Below are 26,623 nucleotides of genomic sequence, written 5' to 3'. Positions count from 1 at the left end.
GAGTCTGGGCTGAGGAATGGTGTGCTGAGGTCCCTCTGGAGCCCCTCGTCCCGGCCTGGAGCTGGAACAGCCCAAGGCCCAGGCCAGCATGGCCCACCCCGGGCAGCCTCAGTTTTCCCCGGCGCAGGAGCCAGGCACCGTCTCACTCCTGGACCTGCCGGAGATGGAGAAACTCCTCACCAAGGTCGGGGGCCAGGATGACAAGGCCCTGAAGCTGTCCAAGTCCCCCTCAGGGGCTCTGGACCTGGAGCAGGGCTGCCACAGTCTGCCCTTCAAGGTGGTATCCGAGGGGCACCGGGAGGCCTCGCTCCCCCAGGCATCCTCCCGGGCCAGCTCGAGGCGGGCATCCTCCATTGCCACCACGTCCTATACCCAGGACAGAGAAGTTCCCAAAGATTACCTCCTCCTTGCCATCACCTCCTGCTTCTGCCCCATCTGGCCCCTCAACCTCATCCCCCTCATCTTTTCCATTATGGTAAGTGCTGCTCTTCGTTCCAGGGCAGGGGCTGGGCCTGGGGTCAGCAGCCATGCTTCCCTGCGGGCACCAGTCTCCCTGCCTGGGAGGCAGAGAAAAGAGCTGGGTGCCGGGGGCTTGGGGGAAGGCTCCCCTTCTCAGCTGGTCTATTACTCCCCCTTGGAGAGGGGCCCAGGGGCCTGGAGAGCTTCTGTTCGCTGTCCTCCTTCATCTCTGCTTCTGGACATCACAGCTTGACTTTGCACACATCCCTGCTGGGAGGGGGATTCCAGAGAGCCACCTGGAGCTAAATTCCGCACAGAAATACAGCTAAGTTGGGGGTCTTGCCTTTGCAGGGGTCGGGGGCATTGTCCCAAGGAGTCATTCCTGAGTGGGGCTGTGAATCAGCAGAGCTTGCAGCCGGCATGGGGTCCCAGGGCCCCATGTTCTCAGGAGGGGAGCCAGGCACCCCCCCCTGGTGTTCCGTCAGCCTCTGGCAGCTCTGGTTTCCAAGAGCAGGCGGTGGCTTCCCTGCCATGGACTGAGGGCCCCGGGGCCCGGCTCCCCCAGGGCTGCTCCTCTGGGGGGAACTTCTCGCTGGGGCCCTCTGGGCCTCGCCTTTGCACCGATTTCAGCATCTGTCTTCAGGGCGGGGGGTCTGGGCCAAGGGTGGGAACACACGTGTGTCAGAGGGCATGGCTGGCCTGGCCAGGGAGGGGCATGGGGGCTAGTCCTTGCTTCCCACACACTCGTGCTCTAGGGTTTTGAGTAAATTACCTTAGATCATCTCCAATCCAAGTCATCTGGATAGAGCTACTTACAGAGGAGGCACAGAAAATGTTGGTAGATGTTGGCAAGTGCTTTTGTGGTCCAGGAGATTGTGAGAGAGAGAGACGCAGAGAGGGGCTGGCAGGGAATGACTTTCAGAATGAGGTTAGGAGCAGGGGACAGTACACTGAGAAGGGAGACACTGTCTGCTTCCCTCTGGAGTGACTCCCTTGCTGAGTCATCCATCGTCGGGCCCCCAGGAGCTGTGGTCATTCCCGCTGCCCCGCTGTCCTCTGAGAAACCCCTGATTTCCTCATACGTCTCTATCCACTTCACCGAGGCCCAGTCTCCAGCCAGGGGGGCCTTCCCCAACCCCCATCAAATCCAGCACCACCTGCCAGGGCTTTAGGGGACGCTGGCAGGGACCTGGCGTGGGCAGAAGAGCCAGGGCTGGGCCAGGCCTTTGAGGAACTTTCTGTGCTGCCTGCTGCTGTTGGAGGCAGCTGGGGGCAGAGCCGGGCCACAGGGGTGCAGCCAGTGGCTGTGGGCAGGGCCAACCTCTTGGTTACAGGGAGAAGCCCCAGGAGGAGAGACAGGCTTTGCGGAGGGAATCCACACAAGGACCCAGGAGAAAACGTTCGCTAGAATCCATCTCCTGCTGGGGGTGGCAGGGCGTGAGCTGGGTAGGAGCTGCCTTTGTCAAGGGAAACCCGGGCCCAAGGCTGTGAGACCACCGAACCCACCCCCAGTGCATTTCTACATCCTTCTCAGGTTCTTGAGTCAGGTCTGATGGTCACCGGGCCTGGGGCAGGGAATACAGTGCTAAACCAGATGCCATCACCAATTCCCACGAGCCTCCTGTCCAGTGGGGAGAAACTTGTAAACAGATCCTTACAACACATTGCAAGAAGCACCCACGCTAGACAAAACCGCAAGATATTCTGTGGCCTCGGGCAAGTCACTCAAACATCTCTTCTCCTCAGTATTCCCATCTGCAAAATGGGTGTCAGCGTAACACCTGAATTATAGAGTTGTGTGAGGGTGAAATGAGATGAGCCATACAAAGTGCTAAAGCACCCAGCACATAGGAAGTGCTATTACGTGATGGTAGTAATTAGGCGTGTCTCCCTGGAGGGGATGGGAAGCCATCACCAGTTTGTTGGGTTTTTTTTTTGTTTTTTTTTGGCCGCGCCACACAACATATGGGACCCTAGTTCCCTGACCAGGGATCGAACTTGTGCCCCCTGCACTGGAAGCACGAGTCTTAACCACTGGACCACCAGGGAAGTCCTGTTTGTTGTTTTACTTAGAGCTTTGAAATATAATTCACATATCATACAGTTCACCCATCTAAAGTGTACAATTCAATGATTTTTAGTATATTCACAGACAAGCGCAACTATAACCACAGTCAATTTTAGAACATTTTCCTCACCTCCAAAAGAAACCCAGTGCCTTTTTTCTTCCCCATCCCTCCCAAACCTGAGCAATCACTCATCTTCTTTCTGTCTCCATGGTTTTGCCTCTTCTGGACATTTTATAAGCAGACATACCCCGTTTTATTGTGCTTTGCCGCTATTGCATTTTTTGCAAATTGAAGGTTTGTGGCAACCCTGCATCGAGCAAGTCTATCGGCGCCTTTTTTTTTTCCAACAGCATTTGCTCACTTTGTGTCTCTGGGTCACATTTTGTTAATTCTCGAAATATGTCAAACGTTTTCCTTATTATTATATTTGTCATGGTGACCTGTGATCAGTGATCTTTGATGTTACTAATGCAAAAAGATCACAACTTGCTGAGCAATGATGATTAGCATTTTTTAGCAATAAAGTATTTAAAAATTAAGGTATGTACATTGCTTTTTTAGATACAGTGTTATTGCACACTTATTAGACTACAGTAAGGTATAATCGTAACTTTTATATACACTGGGAATCCAAGACATTTGTGTGAGTCGCTTTTTTGTGATATTCACTTTTCTAGTTCATAGGACACTCCCATGCCCTGGGGAGGGAGGGGTCAGTTATTTATCTAGAGCTGAAATACTTGGTGCCACTCAAACAGCAGCAGGGGTGAAGGAGAGACAGAGAGTGTGGAAAGAGAGTTAAGTCTCCATGCTGGTGTCTCCAGGGCCTGGCAACAGACTTCAGAGCTCCTCATCTGAAGTCTTCCCACTTGTTACCAAGTGAAGGATCAAGCCCTTGACCCCAGGGGAGAAGGAGACCCACATCCCTGACAGCCTGGCTAGGGCTCACTGTCTGCAGAGCATGTCCTAGTATGAGGCTGACACAGTCTAGCTAATTGTTCCCATTTACCAGATGAGGCAACTGAGGCATGTAAAACAGTGCCTTGCCCATGGTCACACAACTGGCAAGAGGCACATCAGCTGGATACTGAATCCAGTGTTCTCTTCATGGCCCCACCCTGTATCTACCTCTGGGACAAGGATGGTGTGTCCCTCCCAGGAAAGGCAAACCTTTTAGGCATTTATGCAGGAAGGGAATAATTCTACTTCCTTCCCTCTTTTTCTCCCCCACCTCCCAGTAGCCTCCTCTCCACCACCCACTCACTCCATCAGTGGAAGACTAATGGACCAGCAGTGTCCTTCCCACTGTGGCTCTGACAGGGGCCTGCTGGGACCAGGGCTGGGATCAGGGGCTCTACCTCAGGAGCTGTGATCACAGGTGTCCAGGCCCAGGCCTGCTCAGCACCGCAGCTTCCTGTGAGCTTCCTGGGGTGGCCAAGGCAAGGTTGGCTTCATCCATTTTACCTCTGGGTCAGGATGAGAAATGGCCACGCTCCCCGATCCAGCAAGATCTCCTGTCAATGAGGGATGCTGGGCCCCAGGCAGTGGGTCTTCAGTTGTTGATAAAAGAAGCATCAGATAGACTTGGGTGTGCATCCCATCTCTATCCCTTTTAAGTCACATGACCATGTCCAAATCATTCAACCTCCTTCCTTAGCTCCAGTTTCCCCATCTATAAAATGTGTAATAAAACCACCTACCTCATAGGGCTGTTGGGAGGATTAAATGAACTAATAATGTGTGTGCCAAAGCCTGGAACATAGTAAATGCTTAATAAATGGAAGTGGTTGCTATTATTCTTAATACTAAATGAAAGTGCAATGTCAGAGGACAGGGCAACCCCCCAGTGAACAGGCATTTCTGGCTTTTAGCAATTTGGATATAACGGAGTCTCACCCCTCATTACAGCCTTGGGAAATGTAGGCAGCCCTGTCTGTGGTTTTGGTTGCGGCCTCTGAGCAGTCCCTTCTCTGTAGGTTGTTCCTACAGCATGTGGGAACGACGCAGAGATCCAGAGTGGCTTCAACGCTTCCTTACTTAGGCATTTTCAACAACTTAATTATTTAACTGATGTGTTGCAGGCTCATTTTCATTCATTTATGATTTATCCATTCACTCAACAAGAGTGCTAAGCCCTAACCAGGGCTGACGGTCAGCTGGCATGTAGGCATATGGCTTAAGATATTGACGTCTTTTTTTCTCTTTTTTTGGCCATAACTTGTGGCTTGTGGGATCTTAGTTCCCCAATCAGCGATCGAACCTGGGCCCTTGCAGTGAGAGCACGGAGTCCTAACCACTAGACCACCAGGGAAGCCTCCTGACATACTTCTGAATAAGTTGGTAAACAGCTGCGGTCTCAAGCCCCTAAGTCTTCCCAATCCCTCCCATCCACCACTGCAGCTGCCCTGACTCCTTCCCCAGGATCCTCCACCATCCCTCCCCTCTCTCCAGCAACAGGGGGGTTAAACTGTAGTCAGGGCATTTCAGAAACAATTGTATCTATGCAGAGAGAGTGCTGTGAAGCACATGGAGAAGCACATCCTTTTGCCTTGACCTGCTGGGAGATGCTTGATCTCTGTGGAAGGGCTAATAACTGATCAGCCCTGGCACATCTTGTCAGTTCTCCTGAGATCTGCTGGGCCTTGGCCTGAGCCTCATGGGTGGAGGAAGCTCGTTCCGGAGAAGTTCTGTTGCCACCCTCCCCTGGCTGGTGTCAGCCTCTAGCCGCTCTCATCAGCATCCTCCTCACCCTATCCTCTCCCCAACCCCGCCTTATCCTTTCCCCACACTCAAACGTTTTTCAATGTCTTCCCTCACCGATCTATTAACCTGAATTCATTTTCTCACTCACCATTCCCACAGCCATTGCAATCACAAATGATCTATTAATTCAGTCATTACAACCACTACTGCAGTTATTATTAGTGTGCCTTCAACTTGAGCCATTTGGTATAAGAGGAAGATGATGTCACTAATGGGTATGGAGAGCAGCTGGTAATTTACTCATAAAAAGAAATGAAGGGTTTTCTTCCATCCCTGGAAACAAGGGATGGATCTTTCATTTGGTAACTAATGGTGGGGGGGGGGGTACTTCAGAAATGAGTGCCAGCTAGCAGTGGACAACTTCTCATGTAAAATTAGGGCTCTCTTCTTAGAGGCAGTTACTATCCCTCCTTTCTACAGATTGGAAAACTAAAATTTACGGAACAGTTGTGAGGTTGACATTGCATAGCGTGTATAAAGTGTCTGACACAACAAAGCAGCCACAGTCAGGTCTGCCCTGTTCCTTGCAGCCATTCCCACTGTGTCTCCTTCAACGGTGTCCCTTGGGCTTGAAGGAACATGTGGTGTCCCTCGGGCTTGAAGGAACATGCATGACCGGGGTGCATGGATTGATGGCTCTGCAGATAAATAAGCGAGATGGGGCTCAGTAGAACTGAAAAAAATTCTCTCTCCCTCTCGCCTTTCTTCCTCACCTCTCATACCCAAGAAACTACCTGTGTGCCTCTCTCCATGGCCCTGAATCATTACTGCACAGACTTTTTCTGGAAAGTCGGGGGCAGGACTCATCTTAAACCCTCTGCCCCTCCCCCTGATGCTATATTTACAGCTGAGAATGAGTCCTGGATAATGATTCAAGGTAACCCCAGGATTTCTGAAGCTGAAATTCCTGGAAATCCCAGAAGTCTTTCTGTATGTTGCTTCCTCTTCCCCCCAGTGTTGCCTTAGTGTTGATGTCCTGAGTTTGGTGACCTGAGCTGGCCATCCATTAGAGCATTTTATCCTCTACCACTCCTATGAGGCAGGGATTGTTATTAGGCCATTTTACAGATGAGGAGCTGGAGCTGGAACATAGAACACCAGGCAGGCGTGGTGAGAGAAGCAACTGGTGAAATGGAGAAAGGCCAGATCAAGAAGGGCCCCCACTGTCACAAAACGGAATCTGGATTTTGTCCTGTAGGCACTGGGGAGCCTACAACTGGGTGAGACAAATAGAGGATTTCTTCAAGACAGGAGAGAAAAAGATCCAGTCAAGAAGGAGAGGGTGAAAAGACCAAGGAGTGATTGGTGCCCCAATGTCCCTGGGCAGCAGAGAGAGGCTGAGGTCTAGACTTGAGCTTGCATAGTTCCTGGCACAAGGTAAATGTTCAAATAATGTTAGGGATTATGACCATTCCAGTGGGGGTGGAGGAATCTCAGTGGGCTTCACAGAGGAGGTGGCATTGGAGCCAGCTGTTGAAGGATAGAGAGGATTTGGACTTGGGGTGTTATGGGGGATCAGGAATGTGGGCGGGAGAAATAGCACGAGCAAAGGCAAGTGGAAGTCGGTGCTCATACCCTGAGCAGTTCAGATCGGCTAGACCCAGAGGTTGTGGAAGAGAATGGCAGAGGGTAAAACCAGGAAATGCAAAGCAAACCTGAGTTTGGACTCTATTCTGCAGACAGTGGGGGGCCGTGGAAGATGCTGGACAAGAGTGATTGCCTCAGCCATCATCATCTCTCTGAGCTTTTGCCTCAGCTCCTGGCTCTCCTCTGATCCCCCACTACGGTCAGGGGGGTCTTTAGGAAAACCTGCATCCAATCATACTATCCTCTGCCCCCAGCCTTCCATCTTCACTGGCTCTCACTGTTCTGGGATAAGGGCCGACCTCCTTCCTGTATGGGCAGAGCCCTACCTGGCCTGGCCCTGCCCACCTCTGCAGCCTCCTCTTCCTCACTGTCTCAGCCCCGGCTGCACTGGCCTTTGTCAAGTTCCCGCCTGCTTCCTTCAGTCAATAACGATTTATTGAACATCTACATATTTGCCACGTAGGGACTCCCTCTGGGCCTTTGCACATGCTGTTCTCTCTGCACAGAACACTCTTCTTCCATTTGAAAAAAAATCTATTTAACTCGTACTCATCTCTCATATCTCAATCCAGATGTCCTCCCTTCAGGATGTGTTCCCTGACTCTCCCCTTTCATAAACTCTCATAGTACCAGGTACCTCGCCTTTGGAACACTACCCACACTTGCAATTTTGCTTTTATTTGTGTGGTCACCATGGAGGCCAGTCTCCCCCCAAGGCTGTAAGCTCCATGAGCATAAGAACTGGGGTGCTCTTGCACACTGCTGCGTCCCAGGGTCTTCGCACCACGCCTGGCATGAATATCTGTAGGGTGAAATGGTGGTGTGGGGAGTAGAATGGAGAGGAAAAGAGCTTGGAGCCAGGGGGAACTTCAGGAGGCTCTTGTCATGGCTTGAGTGAGAAGTGGCACCTGGAACTAGGGCACGTGCAGCGAAGCTGGAGAGGAGAGCTGCAATGGAATTGACTAGGAGAGGAAACTCATTAGTAGAGTGGGATGGGAGGGGAGTTAGGACTGAGTGGGAGGACTCCAGGCTGTTGCCAATAATTGGGGCTTGAGCACGTGGAAGGAGGAGCACGAGGCAAGGAGCAGATCTGGGAAGCAGGAAGCTGTGGTTTGGGGCAAAGTGAGTGAGGTCACACTGGGGCGGGCAGCTGGCCCTGGCCTGGAAGGAGCTTGGCACAGGGAACCACGGGGTGGAGGTGGGGAATCAGAATTCTGAGAGATGAAGACAGGACCCAGGGGAGGGGGGGTGCCCCAATGAAGAGAATAGAGGGGGAAGTGTCGCTTCTGTGAACTTCAGCTTCTTTAAAAGTGGGCAACACTGCCAACCTCATAGAATGATTCTGAGGCTGAATGAGATCATTTAGGCATAGTCGTCAGTGAGCTGCCTGGCACAAAGTCAGGGCTCAATAAATCTTTGTCATCATCGTTACCATCATCATCAAGGTACTTGATGGTTCCATGCTGAACTCAGGAGCCTCCAATAATCAGAACATAAAATAACCAAATAAATGGCCTGAGGTCTTGTAAGTAGTCACACCTCTAGTAGACTCCTGCCTGTGCCTGTTCTATCAATAGAAGTCCAAGTTCTAGAGCTGGAGGAATCTGGAGGTCACAGGCCAGTCCCGGGCAGTGGTGAGGGGGCCTCCATGGAGAAGCTTGGGACACACCTCCTACTGATCCCCCCCGGACCCCTCATGATCCTCTCTGTCTCTGTCCTCTGTCCATCCCCATCCTCACCCACCTGGTTTCACCCAATTAAATAGGGCCAAGAGAAGCCGAGCTCACTGAGAAGGAGTGAAATATCAGATAGGGCCCCCGTGAAGCCATACATGGCTCCACCCCAGCCCCAGCCTTCCTGGTTCAAACCTAAAATGCCTCGCCTTTCTGGTGTGATCTGGGAAGCAGACTTGGTTGAACAAGGATGTGGTTCCTGGGTGGGATATAGGGAGAGAGAGGACCAGTGATTTCCTTCCTTTTATGGCAAGAGGGGGCTCACAGAGGAAAAGAGGCAGGTATGTCAGGCCATAGAAAAAGCCACAGGGGCTGCCTTAGTGCAGCTACAGGAACGAGCCTTGGGCTGGGGTCCGCAGGGGCCTGGCTTATCTCTCCTGCCAGCTCAGCATGGCCTGGGCCTGGTCCACGCTCCCAGGCCCTCGGTCTCCACTATACCACCCTGCCCGTCACTGTCCTGAGATAACGCCCTGCAGTGCTTGGTCATGCTTCCAGCTGTTCCCAGCCAGCGAGGGGCAGGCTTAGTTGCGGGTCTCCTCAAGAGGTCTGGCCACTTGAGTCCAGGCCACTTCTCCTGAAGGAGCCCCCTGCCTCTCCCCTGTGGGGGCTGCTGGAGTGTGGGCTGCAGTGGGGACCGGGTGTGTTCCGGAGGCTCAGCAAGGGGCCCCCTCCCAGGCTGCCAAGGACAGCCTTCCCGAGGTCTCTGCCACCTTCTCTCTGCAGTCTCGAAGTAGCGTGCAGCAGGGAGACCTGGACGGGGCCCGGAGGCTGGGCCGCCTCGCCGGGATGCTCAGTGTCACCTTCATCATCATGGGGGTCGTCATCATCATCGTGGCCGTGACTGTCAACTTTGCAGGTGAGGCCCAGCCGCACTCCAGCTTACTCAGTGTGAGGACTGTGGAAGGCCGTGGCCCAGCCCCCTGGGACAGGGGAGGTGGTGGGGAGAAGGGTGAGAGCACGTGTGGGCCGCAGCCTCTTCCTCTCACTCAAGGACAGCAACCCAGTCCCCTGCAGGGACTGGCTGAGTGGGCTTGGTTTTCTGACTTTCTAATGCCTGGAGGATAGATCACTAGCAAAGGGCGTGGGAAGAGTACGTGCCCGGGAGTCAGAGGCCACGAGCTCTAGTCTCAGCTCTGATGGTCCTGCGTCCTGCACCAGGGTCTGCCTGGGTTGACTCTCGGGGTTTTCACGTCGAAAGTGGTTGGAAGAAGCCTCCAGCACAGAGGCTTTTGCGAGCATCACCTGAGATGACGCATGTGACTCCGCTTGGCAAACTGGGGGCCAGCCAGACAGCACCCCTGATGAGACAGCCAGGACCTACTGGAAGTAAACCATGCACGTGCTGGAAGTCAGGAAGCAACACTTTTGTGAGCGCCCAAAGGTGGCCCAGGGAAGTTATCCAAGCAGGGCGACCCTTCTCAAAGGTGCCACTCAGCTGCTCACAAAGCCCAGGCAGCTTTGAGAATTTCTGGGCTATGCAGGTCAGTGTTGTCCATTTCCCTCCCGTCACACACTCACATTGGGAGCCTCCAGGTGTCTCTGCTCCTTTGGTGATCAACATAAGCTGTTCCGCTAAAGACCTTGCCCCTCAATGTGTGCTCCATGGACAGCAGCCGTGGCTGCTGACACCAGGAAAGGGTTGGAAATACAGAGTCTCAGGCCCCACCCAGACCCACTGAATCAGAATCTGCATTTTAATAAGATTCCCAGCCCAATCGTTATAGTTTGGGAGGCACTGTTCTGGAACATAGAGTTTTCAACTTGGGGCAGAAAGCCTGGGATTCAGCCGTGGGGTCATGGGGAACCTTGGCCTCGTAGGAGAGGGAGGAGTTCAGGTTTGTAATCAGTCTGCCTGGGTTCAAGATGCAGGTCCTCCACTTCATCTGTCTGAGCGGAAACATGTTCCATAATCTCTGAGCTGACAGGTGTGCAGGTGCCTGAGAAGCAGGACCCCGCTGGCCCAGGGTATGAGCCTCAGTGTCACCTTCTGACGTCTCAGTCTTTGTCCTGCTGCTGCTTGTTACCTTAGCCGTGACTCTTTCAATGGCAAGTGACAACCACTGAGCTCAAATTGGCAAAGGGGACTGTTTAGTTTTCACTAAAATATTCAGCAGTGATGGTTCTAGCCTCAGGGGTCCACGTGCCCACCTCCGAACCAGTCACCGAGGCCCCGGTCCTCTCCTTGGCAGGAGTTCACTTCCACCAGGAGCCCCAAACCAACTCACCCCTGTTACCATTTCCCACTAGGAAACAAAAACTCAAATCCTCAAAAAAGGGACCGGAAGACCCCATGCTCTGAGCTCTGTTCTGCCATACCTGTTCTTTTCTTTACAGTTCAGAAGAAATAGAACTAACTAGGGGGCTGTGCTAGCAGAAGCAGGCCCCCGCCCGCTGGAAAGCTCCGCACCCACATGCCCCATGTACCTCGGGAGACAGGATGGTGACTGCCAGGTGCCCACCTGCCCCCCAGCTCCAAAAGCACAAACTTGGAGGGAAACCCCCAAGTCACCCCATTGCCTGCCCACATCAAATGGGAAAGCAAGAGGAAGAAAGGAAGGAAGGAAATGAAATTGACTGTGAAACCAGTGAATACTGTGGTTTAATCTCAGGGGCATGTCCCGGCATTTTAACCCCAGGGTTCTGGCTAGTTTCTCATCCCCATGATTTCCTGGGATCTGCCAAGCAGCACATACTGCCAGAGGGAGAAGAAACCAGCCCCATAAACAAGACTACAGAGGGGAGAGAGGTAGCACAGTCCCTGCGTGTCTGATGACCAGGAGAAAAGACGCGGGCCTTTCTTATCTTTTGTATTTTTCTTGAGGCAGGATAAAAAAGACTGTTTGCATGCCTTGTGCCACATGCCTGCTGCGACCCCAGCCAGCACCCTGAGCTCGGAGGCCAAGCTTCTGCTCAGCACATGCCCTGGAACCCCTCGGACACACAGGATGTGCAGCTGCTCTGGAAAGAGGCAACAGCCAGACTTCAATCCTACATCCATCGCAGGGTGGAGGCACCAAGAGGAATGTTGGTGGAGACACAAACGGGGACAGCATGACCCACAGACCTCTTCCCAAACATTTCAGCCTCAGGATCATCTCGGCTGAGAAGCCTGGTGTCAGAGCATCTGCCAGGCTGACACAGTCCGCCTCTAGTCCCTACCTGGGCTGTAGCCTGGGGCACCAACCAAGAACTCCCGGGGCCTGACCTTGCCTCCAGGACAGCCGGTGAAAAGGAACCCAGGCCTGAGCTCTCATCCTGACAGGCCCTCCCTGGCTGTCTGGGCCACAAACTCGGAGTTTCATGCAGAGGGGCTCAGGGTCCCCACGCAGAGTGGCTCAGGTGGGGCCTGGGCTCCCAGCTCCCAGCCCAGCTGCATCTGATGCTCTGTGCCTCACCCTGTGCCCCTGGCCAACCACAAACAGCAAAGGCTTTCCCTGGAGCAGGCTTAGGGACCACCCCTGGGGGAAATTCCCATGGGCTCCCAGGTCATCAGGGGTGTTTGTGCCTTCTGCAGGGGCGTGGGCCAGAGTTTTTATGAAGGTTTGTTGTTCATGGGGTCTAGAGAGTTTCAAGATAGAGGGAAGAGCTTGGCTGAAGGGTCCCATCTTTGGGGACCCAGGCTTAGGAACACATCCACATGCCCAGAATCAGGGGCCCGGACACCATGGCCTTTGTCTCAGGACCTAATGGGACACCTGGAAGGAGTTAAGCAGGGCCCCTCAGATTTCTCCCTGGTCTTTCTTGCTCCCACGTCCCCTGTTGGCTTCAGCCCCCAAACCCTTGCAGAAGGATGCTCCAGGCCTTCCCACCCTGGGAGGCCCTGCCTAGCGGCTAGGGTTCCAGGAGGTTGGGAGGGCAGGTTCTCAGGGCCCTAAGTTGGCCAAGAATGTGTCCTCTGTGCCTGCTCAGGACCCTCATGCCTCCTTTCAGGGTCCCTGCCCGTCTCTCCCGCCCTCCTCAGAGGCTCCTGAGGAGGGAGCATGTCAGCACAGAGGCGCTGTCTCCCGGGAGGGGCTCTGGGTCCTGGGTGCAGCCCCAAGCCTTCTAGGAGGGCCTGTATGAACGAGGGGAGGGTTCAGGGCCCAGGGGCATGGGCAGATCCCTCTAGGGCTGGCATTCCTGTGTCAGTCACCCACCCAGGGAGTAAACTCCAACCTCTCCCGACCCTAAAGGAGGGACCAGCTGGATTTGCTTTATGGGACCTTTGAGGCCAAAATAGAAATGCCCGTGTTTGTCGGGGGGAGGAAGGGGATAAGCCCAGAGTATACGTGTCACTTTCAAGGTCAGGTCAGGCCAGGGGAGTCATGATGAGGTCTATGAATCTGACATTCACCGGCCCCCACCCTGGAAGGAGGGGTCATGAGCCAGCTGTCTTCCGGCAGGCCCCAGGGGTCCCCAGCTTTAGCACCCCAGGGAGAAGAGAGCAGTGAACCAGACTGTTTAGGCGTGGTCTTGTGGGAAAATGATGGCAGAGGTGGGACTGTGGCCTCTGTGCGCCCTGGGACCGTCACGCACACCCAGACCTGCCCCCCCATCTACAGTCACACCCACAAAAACAGGCCCTGCCACGCACTCACTCCCACAGACGCACACACTGGCTCCTACTCCAAACCCAGGAGAGTGGAGAAAGAGAGAAGCCGCAGCAGACCGCTGCAAAAGCAGGTACGGCAGGAGCAGCCTTCCATGCAGGCGAGAACGACTTGAGAGTTTCTAGTCATACTAAGGATGTAGCTCAGAGGCCTCAAGAGACTGGCCTTTCCAGCAGAGAGGAGCCCAGGGCCAGAGGATGGGGAACCCTTCAGAGGTAAGGCTGGGAGGGAGGGTTCCTGCTGCCTCCCACCCACAGGCCTCCTGACACCCCCAGGCCTCGTTGAACATGAAGGGACAGTGGCCCTGCCATCCCAGCGCCTTCGTGGGTCCAGTACTGGCTGCATGAACACAGTGGTCCCCTGGCTTGGGGCACTGACCCAGCCCCTCCCCGGGCCCCCTAGGGAACAGCAAGCACCACCCCCTGACCACCACCGGCCCCCACTCACCAGTTCTCTCCTCTGTATTTCTCGGCATGGAAAGAAATAAAGCTGACCGTCCACGCCCACCGAGGGTCTGTTTGTGCCGCTGGGTTCAAAGGGTTCCAAACAACTCGGGGGGCATTGGGGAGCCTGGCCATCCAGCGGCTCCATGGCCACCATGAAGCATTCCCCTGGGCGAGCCATTTGTTCTCACCCAGCCTCAGTTTCTCTGGTAAGCAATGCTGGTCTTCCCTTGGTCGTTCCTTCTGCCTCTGAACAAAGACCTCAGGCATTGAAGAGGAGGGCAGGAGGCTGTGCTGGGCATCTTACAAACCTTGGTAAATCCACACGGCCATCCGAGGAGGCCGCTAGTGTTATCCCGGGGTTCAGATTAGTAAACCGAGGCTCAGAGAGGTTCAGACACTGGGCCTGGGTCACACCGTGCTTGGCATGCAGAAGGTACTGAAGAAATGTTGGTGAACTGACCATATCCCTAGGTCTGGCCCCAAAGTTGGCTTCTTGCCGCCGTGCTTTGCTGCCTGGAGAGCAAAGCCCTATGTAAGGAAGGTGAGAGTTAGTTGTGTGTATGTGGGGCAGGGGAAGGGTGGGAGGAGGGAATCTATTTACAAGGCTGTAGGATGAAGCAGGCAGGGATGGCTTGATTGCTTGACGGTGGAAGGTGGCAAGGGCTTTAGGAGGGGGGTGTGGGCAGAGCCACTGGGCTGGGCAGCCAGAAGGAAGGGAAGGAATTGTCATGTGGCCACAATGAGCTGCCCACACCAAGGGCAAGAGGCTGGGGGAAGGGCATAGGACTGGGGTGGGGCAGGAAAGCAGGGAGAGTCCCAGGACCCAAGAGGCAGCCCAGCAGAGTAGACCAGGGGGTGGGAGTTCGGGCCAGCCACTTATTAGCTGCATCTCCTTGGGGAAATTCCTTCCAGCCAGACTAGGGGTCAGGGGAGTGCTTCTCATGTGCCATGTGCTGGGCTCCATGTTTTGTGCAAATTATCTCATTTAATCCTCACATCACCCCCATGAGGTGTGTCATCCCATTTTCCTAAGAAAAAAACAAAGCTGAGAGAGGCCCAGTGACTTGCCCAAGGTCACAGAGTCAGGAACCCGTGAAGCAGGACAGTCCCAGAAGCTTTGGTGACAGGAGTCTCCTCCCTCACCTTAAAAAGTTTGTGAGCTATTCCAAGGGAGTTGGCCATTTTGACGCCCTTTTCCTGCACTGCCCGGCATGTGATGGTCACATTTCTCTGCAGCTCTTTGTTTCAGTGCTGCATGTGACCTTTTCAAAGGTATTTTGAGCACCACCTGGGGAGTCCCAATTAAGATGAAATGCCACCAGTGAAATGCTACCAATTTAATAACACTCAGGTATCCGGACGCCTTCTCTACACATGGGCACTGCCAGTAACAATCACACCACTTTACTGCCTGGCTTGGTGATCTGGAAGTTTTTTGGCATAATTTTTCAGACACAACCCAGTTTTAGAAACTTTAAAACGGGGCATAGGGGGACATGTGTCTGAGATTAAGCAAGGGAGAAGCTGCAGCTTCCACAATGCAGAAAGCCTCAAATCACAGATGGCTGCGCCCTCTCTCTACCTGGACTCCCCACCTGTGAATGGTGTAGTGAGCCTCTCTGCACACCCACAGGGCTGGCGGAGACCCAGTGGCGCGTCCTGGTGAACCTGAGGGCTGGATACACGTCGGGAATGCCAATAACAATTTCCCAAGGCACAGCCAGGAGAGCACCCCAGAATCTGGGAGGTGCTGGGCACCTCAGGCTGGCCCTTGAGACTCTGCTCCCCTCCATCGCCAGCCCTACCTGCCTCTCCCTGACTCAGGACAGGAGACCACACCGCGTGCCCAGGAGAGGTCTCTGGCCCAGGCCTCAAACCTTCACTCCTTGGCTGTGTCAACTTGAGCAACCCTGGCCTCTGTCTGGGCCTCAGTCTCCAGGTAAAGGAGTGAGCTGTGCGGGTCAAGAGCGGCTTGTCAATCCTTCCTGGCGGCACGTTGGAATCACCTGGGAGCTTGGGCCATGCTGGCGCCTGGCTGCCACTCCTAGTGAATCAGGTTTAAGTGGTCTGGGGTGTGGCCTAAGCTTCCCGATTTTTTAAAGATTTCCAGGTGATCCCAATGGTCATTTGAAGTTGGGAGCTATGGGGCTGGGCCCTCGAGACTTACTACTCAGCATTAACAGGCGTCGCCAGGAGCGGTCAGAAATGCAGAAGCTCAGGCCACACCCCGACCCAGAATCTCTGCCCTTTCACAAGATCCCCAGTGGTTCCTGTGCACTGAAGTTGGGGACGCTCTGGGCCAGACGCCTGAAGCCGAGTCAAGTGGGCCAACTTGCGGCAGTCTCCCCTTAGGCCGTACCTTCTGCGGGGGCGGGTCTTTTATCTCCCCTCTAAAAATAGTAATTGTTTTCCTTTCTTTTTCGGCTACTCCGCGCGGCTTGTGGGATCTTAGTTCCCCGACCAGGGATTGGACCGGGCCCTCGGCAGTGAGAGCACGGAGTCCTAACTACTGGACCGCCAGTGAAGTCCCATTCTCCTTTCTTTCTTACAACAAGGGTCTATTGAAACAAATGGAGAAAATCTAGGCAATACTGAGAAGCAAAGAGAAGGTCATTAAGAGAAACCCCAAATAAGTTGGGGGGCTCTCATAGCAGAAAAATTCTTCACCCTGTTTCCCAGAGTGTTTGTGAAACTGAGTCCCCCTTTAACGGAGTTCCCTTAACGAGTTTATGATTGATCTCTCTCTCCAAAACTTTCTTCCCTTTCTTGTTCCCTCTGACCCCAACCCTGAGCGAACTGAACATTAATCAACCAGAATCAGATGACTCAGACTGCTGTTGTGGATATCAACACCAATGTACTAGAATTGCTGTTATAGATCTCGTCATTAACCTGCAAATTCAGGTCATTTCTCTAGGGCAAGATGAGCTAACAGACCCCCCCGAGCCACAGACCACCTCTCCTGGGAATCGTAAACCAGAGACATCCTGACTCCTGAAACTATGATTAAGAAATGTCACAAGACAATGATTAATCCCAGCCAGTTTGTTATTCCCTTTAAAAGAAACAAACAAACTGCTAACTCAAAGACCAAGTTGGAGTGGATCTGAGGCCTGTCTCCCACTCCCTTGCTGGGTGCTCTGTAATAAACCTTTACTTTGCTGCAAACTCCTGCTGTCAGAGTCTGGCTTTCTGTGCTGTGGGCACACCAGCCCTTTGCCCCGTTACATTTGCCTGTGAGGCTGCAGCGCGCAGAAGCTGGCCTGTGTGGGTGTGGGTGTGGGTGTGGGTGGTGAGTGTGCCCCCAAAGCACAAATCCCTAGGAAGCCAGGACCTTCTCCCCTCTCCCAGCCTGTCACCCCTCACCCCACCCCATGCGCCGGCTAGAACCTGCATGGGGCTGGTGGAGGCAAGCAGGTGTTTTAAAGCTGCTTGGATGGAAAGTTCTACTTGCAGTCAAAATTAACACCCTGGTTCTCTTGGGTCTCCATCCCCCAGCCTCTAGGCCCTGGAGGAGGCGTGACGAAGGGACCTTGAGAAGCTGTGATGCCTCTGGCACCCCTGTCCTCTGGCAGAAATTCCTATTCCCAGGGTTGGCCCAGGTACATGTGGTTCCCCTGTACTGATGGCCCAACGGGCCCACTGCAGGCAGAGGAGGTACGGAAATTGTAAAAGGCCTCCCCTTCCTGGCTGTGTCTGTAGCCCACTCCCAGACTGGAGCCCTGAGGACAGCTGGGTTTCTGAGGCCCGGGCACAGCTGCCGTTCCCCACTGGCCTGCCCACACCGCCCCACTGCGACAGGGCTGCCGCGGGTCCCTCCCTGGAGCCGGGGGACAGAGCTGGTCAGCTAGGAGCTGGGCCCTGCCAGGGTTTCTGCCTCCTGCATTATTGATCTGCTGCCTGGCCATGGACGTGAATAATTCATCCGAGCAGGAAGCCTGATGATCGCAAACGCTAGGCGTCTGGGCTCCTCCCCTCCTCGAGCTCTGGGTTTACTCCGCTCTGCTTAATGCGCTTCTAGGAAGGCCCCTGCTGATTCTCCAGTTTCTCCTCCTGCCAACAGGGCAGGCTTAGAAAGACCTCGAAGGTTTGGGGTGGCAACGAACCCAGCTGCCCACAGTTCCAGGAGCAGAGCGTCCATCCCCACCATGCTCTGGTCACCGGGGACTCGAGGCACACGGCCTGAGCCCTTTAGCCCCTCTGATTAGGAGGATGAGTCCTGTGCGGGAAGGCCTAACACCATCCCGACCCGCAGCACCTGCTTAGTAAACACGAGTCATTATTGCTGTTGAGGCCATCTGTCATAAAAGGTGGATTCTTTGCTGCCGAGGTCTTGGTGGAAGGCTGAGGGCCCCAGCTGGGAAGGAGGTGAGCGCTGGATGATGGATGAGCATGCTTGGGGTGGGGGGCGCTCAGCGCACAGGGGTGTGGGACCCCCGGACGTGGGTGCCCGGGAGCGGGGCTGGCCGTGCGGGGCAGGGGGTGGTGGTAGTGGGCGGTATCGAAAGAATGACTCAGAATCCCTCCAGTGATTTTCCCTCTGACTGAACTTTTCCAAACCTCAGTGTCGGGGGCTTCAAATCCTCCAGGGAGAGGCAGGGGGGACTGCATGTGTTGGAGTCGGCCCGTCCCCTGATGCTGGGGCTTTCGCGCCGAGTTCTGTTTGACAGTTCCACTTAACACATATTTAGTAAGGGTGATGTCAGTGTACAGTCTCAGGCCAAACTCAGGTGTGCAAGAAATGTTTGCTTTTTTTCTTTATAATTCAGTTTAATCTCTCTTTTGTCTCCATTCTGCCTAGTGGCAGAAAACATAAGCCCAGTCATTTCAGAGTTCCTTCCCCTTTCCCTGGGGATGACAGCAGGCCGGGGTGTCCAGGACACAGGTGGCAACAATCTGGTCCTCGGTGTCACCTAGAGGCATCCCCATTATGTCACCCTCAGTCCCTGCAGATGGCTGCTGAGTCAACCTTCAATGTGCCGAAAATATTTACTATCTGGCCTCTTACAGAAAAAGTTTGCCTATCTCTGATTCAGAAGGATTTCTCCAAATGTTCTATTTATGATTTCTCCACCCTGGGCTATAAGGAAAAGTGTCAAGTCTGACAGTAGATGGCAAATACTCTTTCAAAGCAAGAAAAAAGCAATTTCATACTCTTCAGCAACTGCTACTAAAAACGAACTGCAAACAGTAAGCATGATAATAGTAATGCTGGTTTCCATGTTGGTCATGTCAGCTCTTTGCAGGCCACGTGGTCTCTGTTGCAACTCCTTAACTCTGCTGTTGCAGCACAAAGGAGCCATAGACAATACACAAAGGAGTATGGCTGTGCTCCAATAAACCTTTGTTTACAAAAACATGGGGAACTCGGGAATTGGCCCATCGGTTGCAGTTTGCTAACCCTGCTCTAAACCCACTCAATATATTAGTTTCTGTGGCAAGAACAGGCTAGCTTTTCACTAAACCCATTTTCCTTTGAATCTTGGGCACCTAGCTACATTTCCCAGCTTCCCTTTCTGTTAGATGTGGCCATGGGACTAGGTTTTGGCCAAGTGAATGTGAACGGATGTGATGTGTTTCATTTCCAGGCCTGGCCCTTAAAAACCTCCCCCAGAATCCTCCATCTCTCCCATCTGCCAGCTGATATCAACTCCCAGGACAGCCTTGGAAGCCGCTCATTGAAGACAGCAGAGATGCTGTCACCCTGGGCCCCTGGATGACTACGTGGAGCAGAGCCCCCCTCCCGAATCCCAAGCTACAGACTGGACTTATACGTGTTATGCCACCTAAGATTTCAGGGTTTATCTGTACCTAATTCAATTTCCTTCCTTTTTTCTACTCATTTTACAGATGGGAAAATAAGGTGAGCTAATTTAAGATGTGAAATATCAAGGTATTGGCTAAGTAATTTAAGTAAAGTAATATCAAGTTATAGTTCATTCGCTGAACAAATATTTGTTGGCCTACTATGTGCCAGACACTGTGCTGAGTGTTGGATATACTATGCTGAACAAAACGAACTGGGTGCCTACCCTCAAGGATTTTATAGCCTAGTGTCTGGAGAGATTAAACAAATGAATACATAATCACAATCTGTGATGGGTGGTAGAAAGTGTCTATGAAAGTACGTGATGGAGGGAACTAACACATGATGGAATCGGGGAAGCGCTCCCTAATGAAATGACATTTACACCGAGTCCTGAAGGAGTTGCCCAGGTGTGGAAGTGGGGAGGGTATTGAGGCAGAGCCAGGCCAATGGCTGGCATGGGCCAAGGTCCAGGTGGGAAAGTGCTGGGCTTATCACATGGCAATATTAGGAAGGCCAGTTAGTGCACCTGGCTCCTGGCCCATCGGTGATTAATCCCTTATTGTAGGTAGATTAATGACAGTGCTGGGGCTGACTGATTGTTCATTTCCCACGATAAACACCATTTAAAGAAGAACGAACGAAAAGTCAGATCATCAGTATCTAAACTGGAAGCAAACATGGACTGTAATTCAGTCCAATCCAAAAGCTCTTACTGCAAAATCCCAAGTGCCAGGCCAAGGGTGGGAATCAGGGGCAGGGAGAGGAGACAGGAAATGCAGTCCCCATGTCCAGGAGCTCTGGGGGCCTCCAGGGAGGTGTGGGAAGCGCGCCAGATGCTGGAGACACAGTGACCACACAACAGGGAGACAGGGAGGCTGAAGGCAACATGCCTCGGCCCTGTGGTCGAGAAGGGGTCTCCACAGAAAAGGGCTCTGTCGTCAAATAGATCCGGAAAACACTGAGTTAAATAAAGCTAAATACAGTCGCTTGACTGTGACACTCCTCAGAGCCTTTAACACATCGACGTGCAACATGAATCTGTGAGAGAGGGTAGGGACATGGTATTTCCTAAATTTAATGCACCACCAAGCCCTTTCTTTGAGGTGCATTTTCTTGCAAACCTACTGTAGATTTGCTAAGCCAAGCATTTCCCTATGTTATTAAAGACTCTTTGTAAACATCTTTTTTAGTGGCTGTATAATAGGTATAAACCATCACTCATGTATTTACCTATCTTTTCTCCCATTGCGGGGCATGTAGGTATTCAGATTTTCTCTCTCCAATTTTTTCCCCTGCCTATAATTTAAAAACAGGGCTTAAGCACTAGGGGAGGAAATTCTGAAGGTGCTCCAGGAGCAGCTCTTGCTACTCGGGCCTCACTGGGTTCTGTTGCTCTCAGGAACCAGGGAGAAGAGCAATGCCTGGGGCTGACTCGTCGCCATGGCAACCTCAGGGTCAGGAAGAGGGAAGATGCTGGCTGGTGGGACTACACAAGGAAGCTCCCAGGGTCTGGTGGCTGGGACCCTGGAGCCCTGAGGCTGACCAGATCTGACTGTTGGGGGACCCACCCCCCCGGGAATGATGGATGGGTCTCTAAACTGCTTTTACTTTCTTCATGGCTCCTGGCAGCGCCAGGCTACCAGCCAGAAGCCTCCTTCTCCACGTGAATTTGCCTGCTGGGGCAAAGTGGGAGGCAGAGGTCAGGAGCTGGGAAAGTGGGTGGCTGGGAGTAGATTAGCCCACATTCCTGCCTTCTCACTGGATGGAGAATTTTCCTGTACACATTTCTTAACCGGGTTTGAATTCTAGGATCCTCAAGGAAGTTTTAACAAGGATCCCCTTGTGCACAGTTGCCTGTCAGGGGAAGAGGTTTCTGGGTGAGAGGAGACTTGGTCTCCTTGGGACTGTCCCAGGAATGCAGTGGGCAGGAGGGCAGTGGTGCAAGCACCAGTGTCCCAGAGGCCTCTGTCTGCTGCTGCAATGCTCGCCTGACTCTCAGGCCCCTCAGATGTAGTCAACAACCCTCCTCCATGAGAACTTTCTGTGCTCCCCGGCCCATGCAATATGCATTCTTTAAACTTTTTTTTAAACATAAAAACTATACAAGTAATAGACACCACACGGATATCAGCAGTCACACATGGGGTGGGGGGCGGCACTGGGGCAGTGATCAAGTTTTTATTCCATATACCTCGTATCCATGGAATCTTACAGCAAGCGTTTATATCTGTATTACTTGGACAATTTAAAATTTAATTTAAAAAATCTTCCCCATAATCCATTAGCTGAAGCGATCAATGTGAATATCTGAGTATATTTCTTCCAGGCTTTTAAAAAGGAATTTGTTTTTAATATACAGCGAGTCGCTTTATAATAAAAGGGCTCATCTAAGTGCTCTTAGCATTGTAGCTGGACTTTGCAGCACTTTTAATTAACAGGCCCCTTCCATTCCCTCAAGCCCACCTCCTTACACGTGCCAGTCTCAGCACTACAAAACGGGCGCCACGGGGGCAGGATGGAGTGGGTGCTGTCAGAGAGGCTGGAAGCCCCCAGAAGCTCTTCCCCTCCTTGGACTGACCGACTGGCCAGATGGGTCTCCAGAAAAGCTCTGTCCATCATCCGTCAGCATGGCCTCCAGGACCCCCCCAGGGCTCACTTCTGACCTTTGCTTTGGAGTCAGTGCTTGCCCTTGGTCCTTGCCCTAGAACTGGATGCTTCTGTCTGGCTTTTGTCTGGAGTTTCCTCTCAGCCCCAGCCCCAGGCCTCCTGGCTGGAACCCTGCCCTCCCATGACCCCAGCTGGAGACAGATGCCCCTGGTACCTCCTTCTGCTCCTGAAGTCGGAGCTCCTTTCTCTTTGCTCACCTTTCTGAGGGGCTGTAGTTGTAGCACTCCGTCCATTTAAGGGACAACTCGGATGCTGGGAAGTCTACTGTAGTGGGATTAAACCTGGATGGAAAAATGGGCCTGTGTGATTTTTCTCTTTTACCCCTCAAACCAGACCTCACAGGCCTCCCCAAACCCATCCATCTGTTGGGAAGCTGAGGGAGGTCCCAGGTCAGGCGTCCTCTGGCTCTTGGCCGGGAGAGACACTCTAGAGCCTCAGGACATTCCCCAGAGAGGGGGACCCACAGTTCCAGGCAGGCCAGGCTGCCCTCCCAGAGGAACCAAGCGCGATGAACTCATGTTTTGATCACGGCCCGTGGGAGCTGCTCTTGCGCTGGTTGAACAGGCAGGAGGTAAACAGGCACCAAGGAGACCGGCTCCTGCTCCCTGTGCAGCGGGTCGCATTGCAAACGCAACATAATGACGACAGGGTAGAAAGTGGGGGACACAGAGGGAAAATCTCTCACCAGCCACCTCCCCCCACTTTTCCACTGTCCGGTGTGTACACTCTCCCTCCTGGGTGACTTCCCCTAGAGTGTGGAGTGGTTTTTTCCTTCCTTAATTTCATTCTGATTACAAAATTAATACAACTTCATTGTGGCAAACTTGGAAAATGCAAAAAGTGTAACAAACAAAACAAAAATGTCTCCAGATTGCGTCCGTCAGCTCCTCTCTTTCACACTAAGCAGCCTTATTTTTAGCATCTCACTTCACCATCACCTGAATTCATTTTATTGACTTGTTTGCTTGTTTACTATTTCTCTCCCACCACAACCTTAATTTTATCCTTTTTTTTTTTTTTGGCCACGCCATCCAGCTTGCGGGATCTTAGTTCCCCAACCAGGGATTGAACCCAGGCCCTTGGCAGTGAAAGCACCGAGTCCTAACCACTGGACCACCAGGGAATCCCCAATGCCTTTTTTTTTTTTAATAAATTAATTTTATTTATTTTTATTTTTGGCTGTGTTGGGTCTTCATTGCTGCGCGCGGGCTTTCTCTAGTTGCGGCGAGCAGGAGCTACTCTTTGTTGCGGGGCGCGGGGTTCTCATTGCGGTGGCTTCTCTTGTTGCGGAGCATGGGCTCTAGGTGCGCGGGCTTCAGTTGTTGCAGCATGCGTGCTCAGTAGTTGTGGCTCGCGGGCTCTAGAGCTCAGGCTCAGTAGTTGTGGCGCATGGGCTTAGTTGCTCCGCGGCATGTGGGATCTTCCCGGACCAGGGCTCAAACCCCTGTCCCCTGCATTGGCAGGTAGATTCTCAACCACTGCACCACCAGGGAAGCCCCTCCACTTTTTTTTTAAGTGTCTGCTGTTGGGTTTTCGCTTGCTTGGTTGTGTGTACACAGTGTATACAAGTTGAGTTATACAGAAACCCAAGAAAGAGTCTGTCTTAAGTCTGCCTTGTACACAGTTAATGCCCAGGAAAGGGCCGGGCACATAGTAGGTGCTTTATTGCATGTTAGATGAATGAATGAATTCAGAGTGATGTGTATGTTTTCAGTTAGTTGTGATGACCCAGTTCATGCTATTTTGTATACTGATCTCTTCATGTTCTTCATGCCAGTCGGGGTGGCATTGGGGAGGGAGGGCTGGTGCCTCTGGGCCCAGGCTTAGGTCCAGGCAGGACAGGGAAAGGCACAGAGAAGGTGGTCTAATGATGTTGATGTCAGAGTCCCATGTCTGCCCCGTGTGGGGACTATATCTCATAACTCTTTGGGGTTGTTTGTACAGAAATCTGAGAACTGAACTTGCTCAAGGCTTCAGAGCTGGTCAGCAGTGGAGTTAGACTTGGAACTCCAGATACAATAATAAAAGCTTCATCTTTTAGAAAAAAAAATCAAATCAGAAATATGGGTTACATATAAAAGAGGCTTTTAATTAAAATGAAGCTCTGAAGCCCATCTCAGGGACCCAGATGTCCTTTTCATCTGGACACTGTTAAATCAAAAACCTTAGTCTCTGCTGATAAGAAAATGTGTTTCACAAGATTGAATTTGACAAAGAGGTTTGGTTAGCTGATTAATTAACCGAGACAAAGTTCTCACAGGAATTTCAATTGGGTGACCCTGGTCTTGTTCAACACAGGAAGATAGACTCTCTTGCTGTTAGATTGGTTTAATGTATGAGTTTGCCTTTATCCATCTGAAATGTAAAGCTCTATGTTTGTAAAATATATTTTAGATAATTGTGAAAAAATTGTGGTTCAGGCAGGAGATGGTAATAGTTCAACTGTTATATATTCATATATATATTTACAGTTGAATATATACCAACTGTATATATTCATCACTTCAAATGAAATACATCAATTGCACTTGCTAATTAAAAATAAATCAGGGGGGCGCAGTGGTTAAGAATCTGCCTGCCAATGCAGGGGACATGGGTTTGATCCCTGCTCCGGGAAGATCCCACATGCCATGGAGCAACTAAGCCCGTGAGCCACAATTACTGAGCTGGCACGCCACAATTACTGAAGCCCATGCACTATAGGGCCTGCCTGCTGCAACTGCTGAGACCGTGTCCTGCAAGTACTGAAGCCCATGCGCCTAGAGCTCGTGCTCCGCAACAAGAGAAGCCACCACAATGAGAAGCCCGCGCACCACAACGAAGAGTAGCCCCCACTTGCTGCAACTAGAGAAAAGCCCGCGTGCAGCAATGAAGAACCAATGCAGCCAAAAATAAATAAATAAAATAAATTTATAAAAAAAAAAAAGTGAAAAGACAAGCCACAGAATGGGAGGCAGGGTATGTTTGCAATATACTTATCCAATAATGGCAAATTTAATTGGAAAAAGATTCAATGAATACATGTGCAAAAACTTGACCGACACTATACAAAGGGTATCTCCTCAATAGTGACTGAGCATATAAAAATGTTCAACCTCATCAGGCATCAGGGAATGCAAGTTCAGACTGGCAACACCAAGGTGAGAATGTGGAGGAACTGGAATATTCATACGTTGCTGGTGGGAATGGAAACTGGCACATTCACCTTGGAACACTGTTTGACGGTGTATGGTAAAACTGAGTGTATGCACAACCTAGAATCCAAAAAATACTACCCCTAGGGATATAGAAACAACAGAAAAGTGCACATATGTGTCCCCAAACCCACGTTCAAGAATGTTCAGAGCAGCACAATTTGTGATAGTTCCAAACTTAAAATAATTATCCACCTACAATAGAACAGCTAAATAGAATGTAGATATTCATACAATGGAATACTCTAGAGCAGTGGTAGACATTTGTGTGCATCAGAATCACCTGGAGGGCTTGTTAAACTACTGGTTGCTGGGCTCCACCTGCCTGTCCTCTGGCCCCATAGAGAACACAGCTCACATTTCCTCTTCCCCTTAGCTGTCCTTATCAGAGTTGAAGATGGCTCCCAGCCCCACCTTGAATGTTCTCTCCTTCCCTGTATCAGCAAAAGAGGGGACTCGGGAGGCATAAGAGGCCTGGTTTCTGACCATTAGTGCATACACAAAAATCTCTCTTCTGTCAGGTCAGCTCTGAACCCCTGCCTTTGTTGATATACTTGTGAGCATTTCCTCACATAATCCTGACAACATACTTAGAGCATAATTTTGACATGATTATGGCAGCCATCTTTATCTCCATTTTATAGAGAAGGAATTGATCATTAGCTGGATTAACTGCAGGGTCATGCTGCTAGGCAAAAGTAGAGATGAGATTCAAACCCGTATCCTCTGACTCTGGATTAATGCTCCCTCCTCCATAGCTGGCTGCATCCCCAGAATCCCAGGCACGCCCCTCCCTCTTCTCCATCCATCTGGGTACCATCAAGTTCCAGGTCTAAGGCGAGGCCCTCTTTCTCCAGGAAACAAGTACTGTGACTCAAAGCAAGATGCTTCTGCCTGATATGAATATAGTATTGTTTAGCTACATAATGTGCTTTTGGGCATTAAAAGTTCAGCCCCGAAAGAGCTCGTTTAGACTGTGTCTGCTGAGTCTGTGGCTAATTGGCTGTCTGGGGAGGTGGATGCAGCTGCAGCGAAATGCTGATCTTCCAGCCTAATCACTTGGAGTGAGCTGGGAGACCATTTCCTCCATGCAGCAGCAGTTTTCAAACAGCTGCTATGACTTTGGCAGAGCCCAATAGGAAGCAGGGACTCCTCAAGAGCAGCCTGTGACCTGAAGAGATTCAGCACCCAGGCCAGTGATTCCAGCCCCACTGGAAGACAAGAAGCCAGAAAGCAGAGGTTCTCAGCCCTGGCTGCAAGCTGAAATCACCTAGAGAGCTTATAAAAAATTCCCATGTCTGGGCTCC

The 26,623-nt window shown here is 52.0% G+C and overlaps 1 protein-coding gene and 1 long non-coding RNA gene across 2 annotated transcripts in view; one reads left to right on the top strand and one right to left on the bottom strand.

Annotated features, from left to right (window-relative positions):
* LOC132355632 (uncharacterized) overlaps positions 1–14,161 on the bottom strand; it is a 32,811-nt gene extending 18,650 nt beyond the window's left edge. Inside the window, exon 1 of the long non-coding RNA XR_009499668.1 lies at positions 13,648–14,161. This is a non-coding gene — a long non-coding RNA (uncharacterized LOC132355632). The remainder of the gene's footprint in view (positions 1–13,647) is intronic.
* TRARG1 (trafficking regulator of GLUT4 (SLC2A4) 1) lies at positions 89–10,959 on the top strand. The gene is made up of 3 exons (XM_059908500.1): positions 89–475; positions 9,335–9,467; positions 10,859–10,959. Exons 1-3 carry the CDS (start codon positions 89–91, stop codon positions 10,957–10,959), a joined length of 621 nt encoding a protein of 206 aa, XP_059764483.1.
* Positions 14,162–26,623: the final 12,462 nt, after the last annotated feature.

Source organism: Balaenoptera ricei, chromosome 20 (genome assembly GCF_028023285.1).
Source record: "Balaenoptera ricei isolate mBalRic1 chromosome 20, mBalRic1.hap2, whole genome shotgun sequence".
Lineage (NCBI taxonomy): Eukaryota > Metazoa > Chordata > Mammalia > Artiodactyla > Balaenopteridae > Balaenoptera > Balaenoptera ricei.
Note: the sequence above shows the minus strand (reverse complement) of the source record. Positions and strands in the feature narration are given on the sequence as shown.

What these genes read in the sequence shown, in the direction of transcription:
- TRARG1 (XM_059908500.1), top strand. Translation starts at nt 89, where the DNA reads ATGGCCCACCCCGGGCAGCCTCAGTTTTCCCCGGCGCAGGAGCCAGGC. An exon ending in CCCTCATCTTTTCCATTATG is followed by an intron (nt 476 to 9,334) that starts GTAAGTGCTGCT and finishes TTCTCTCTGCAG; the next exon opens with TCTCGAAGTAGCGTGCAGCA. An exon ending in CGTGACTGTCAACTTTGCAG is followed by an intron (nt 9,468 to 10,858) that starts GTGAGGCCCAGC and finishes ATTTCCCACTAG; the next exon opens with GAAACAAAAACTCAAATCCT.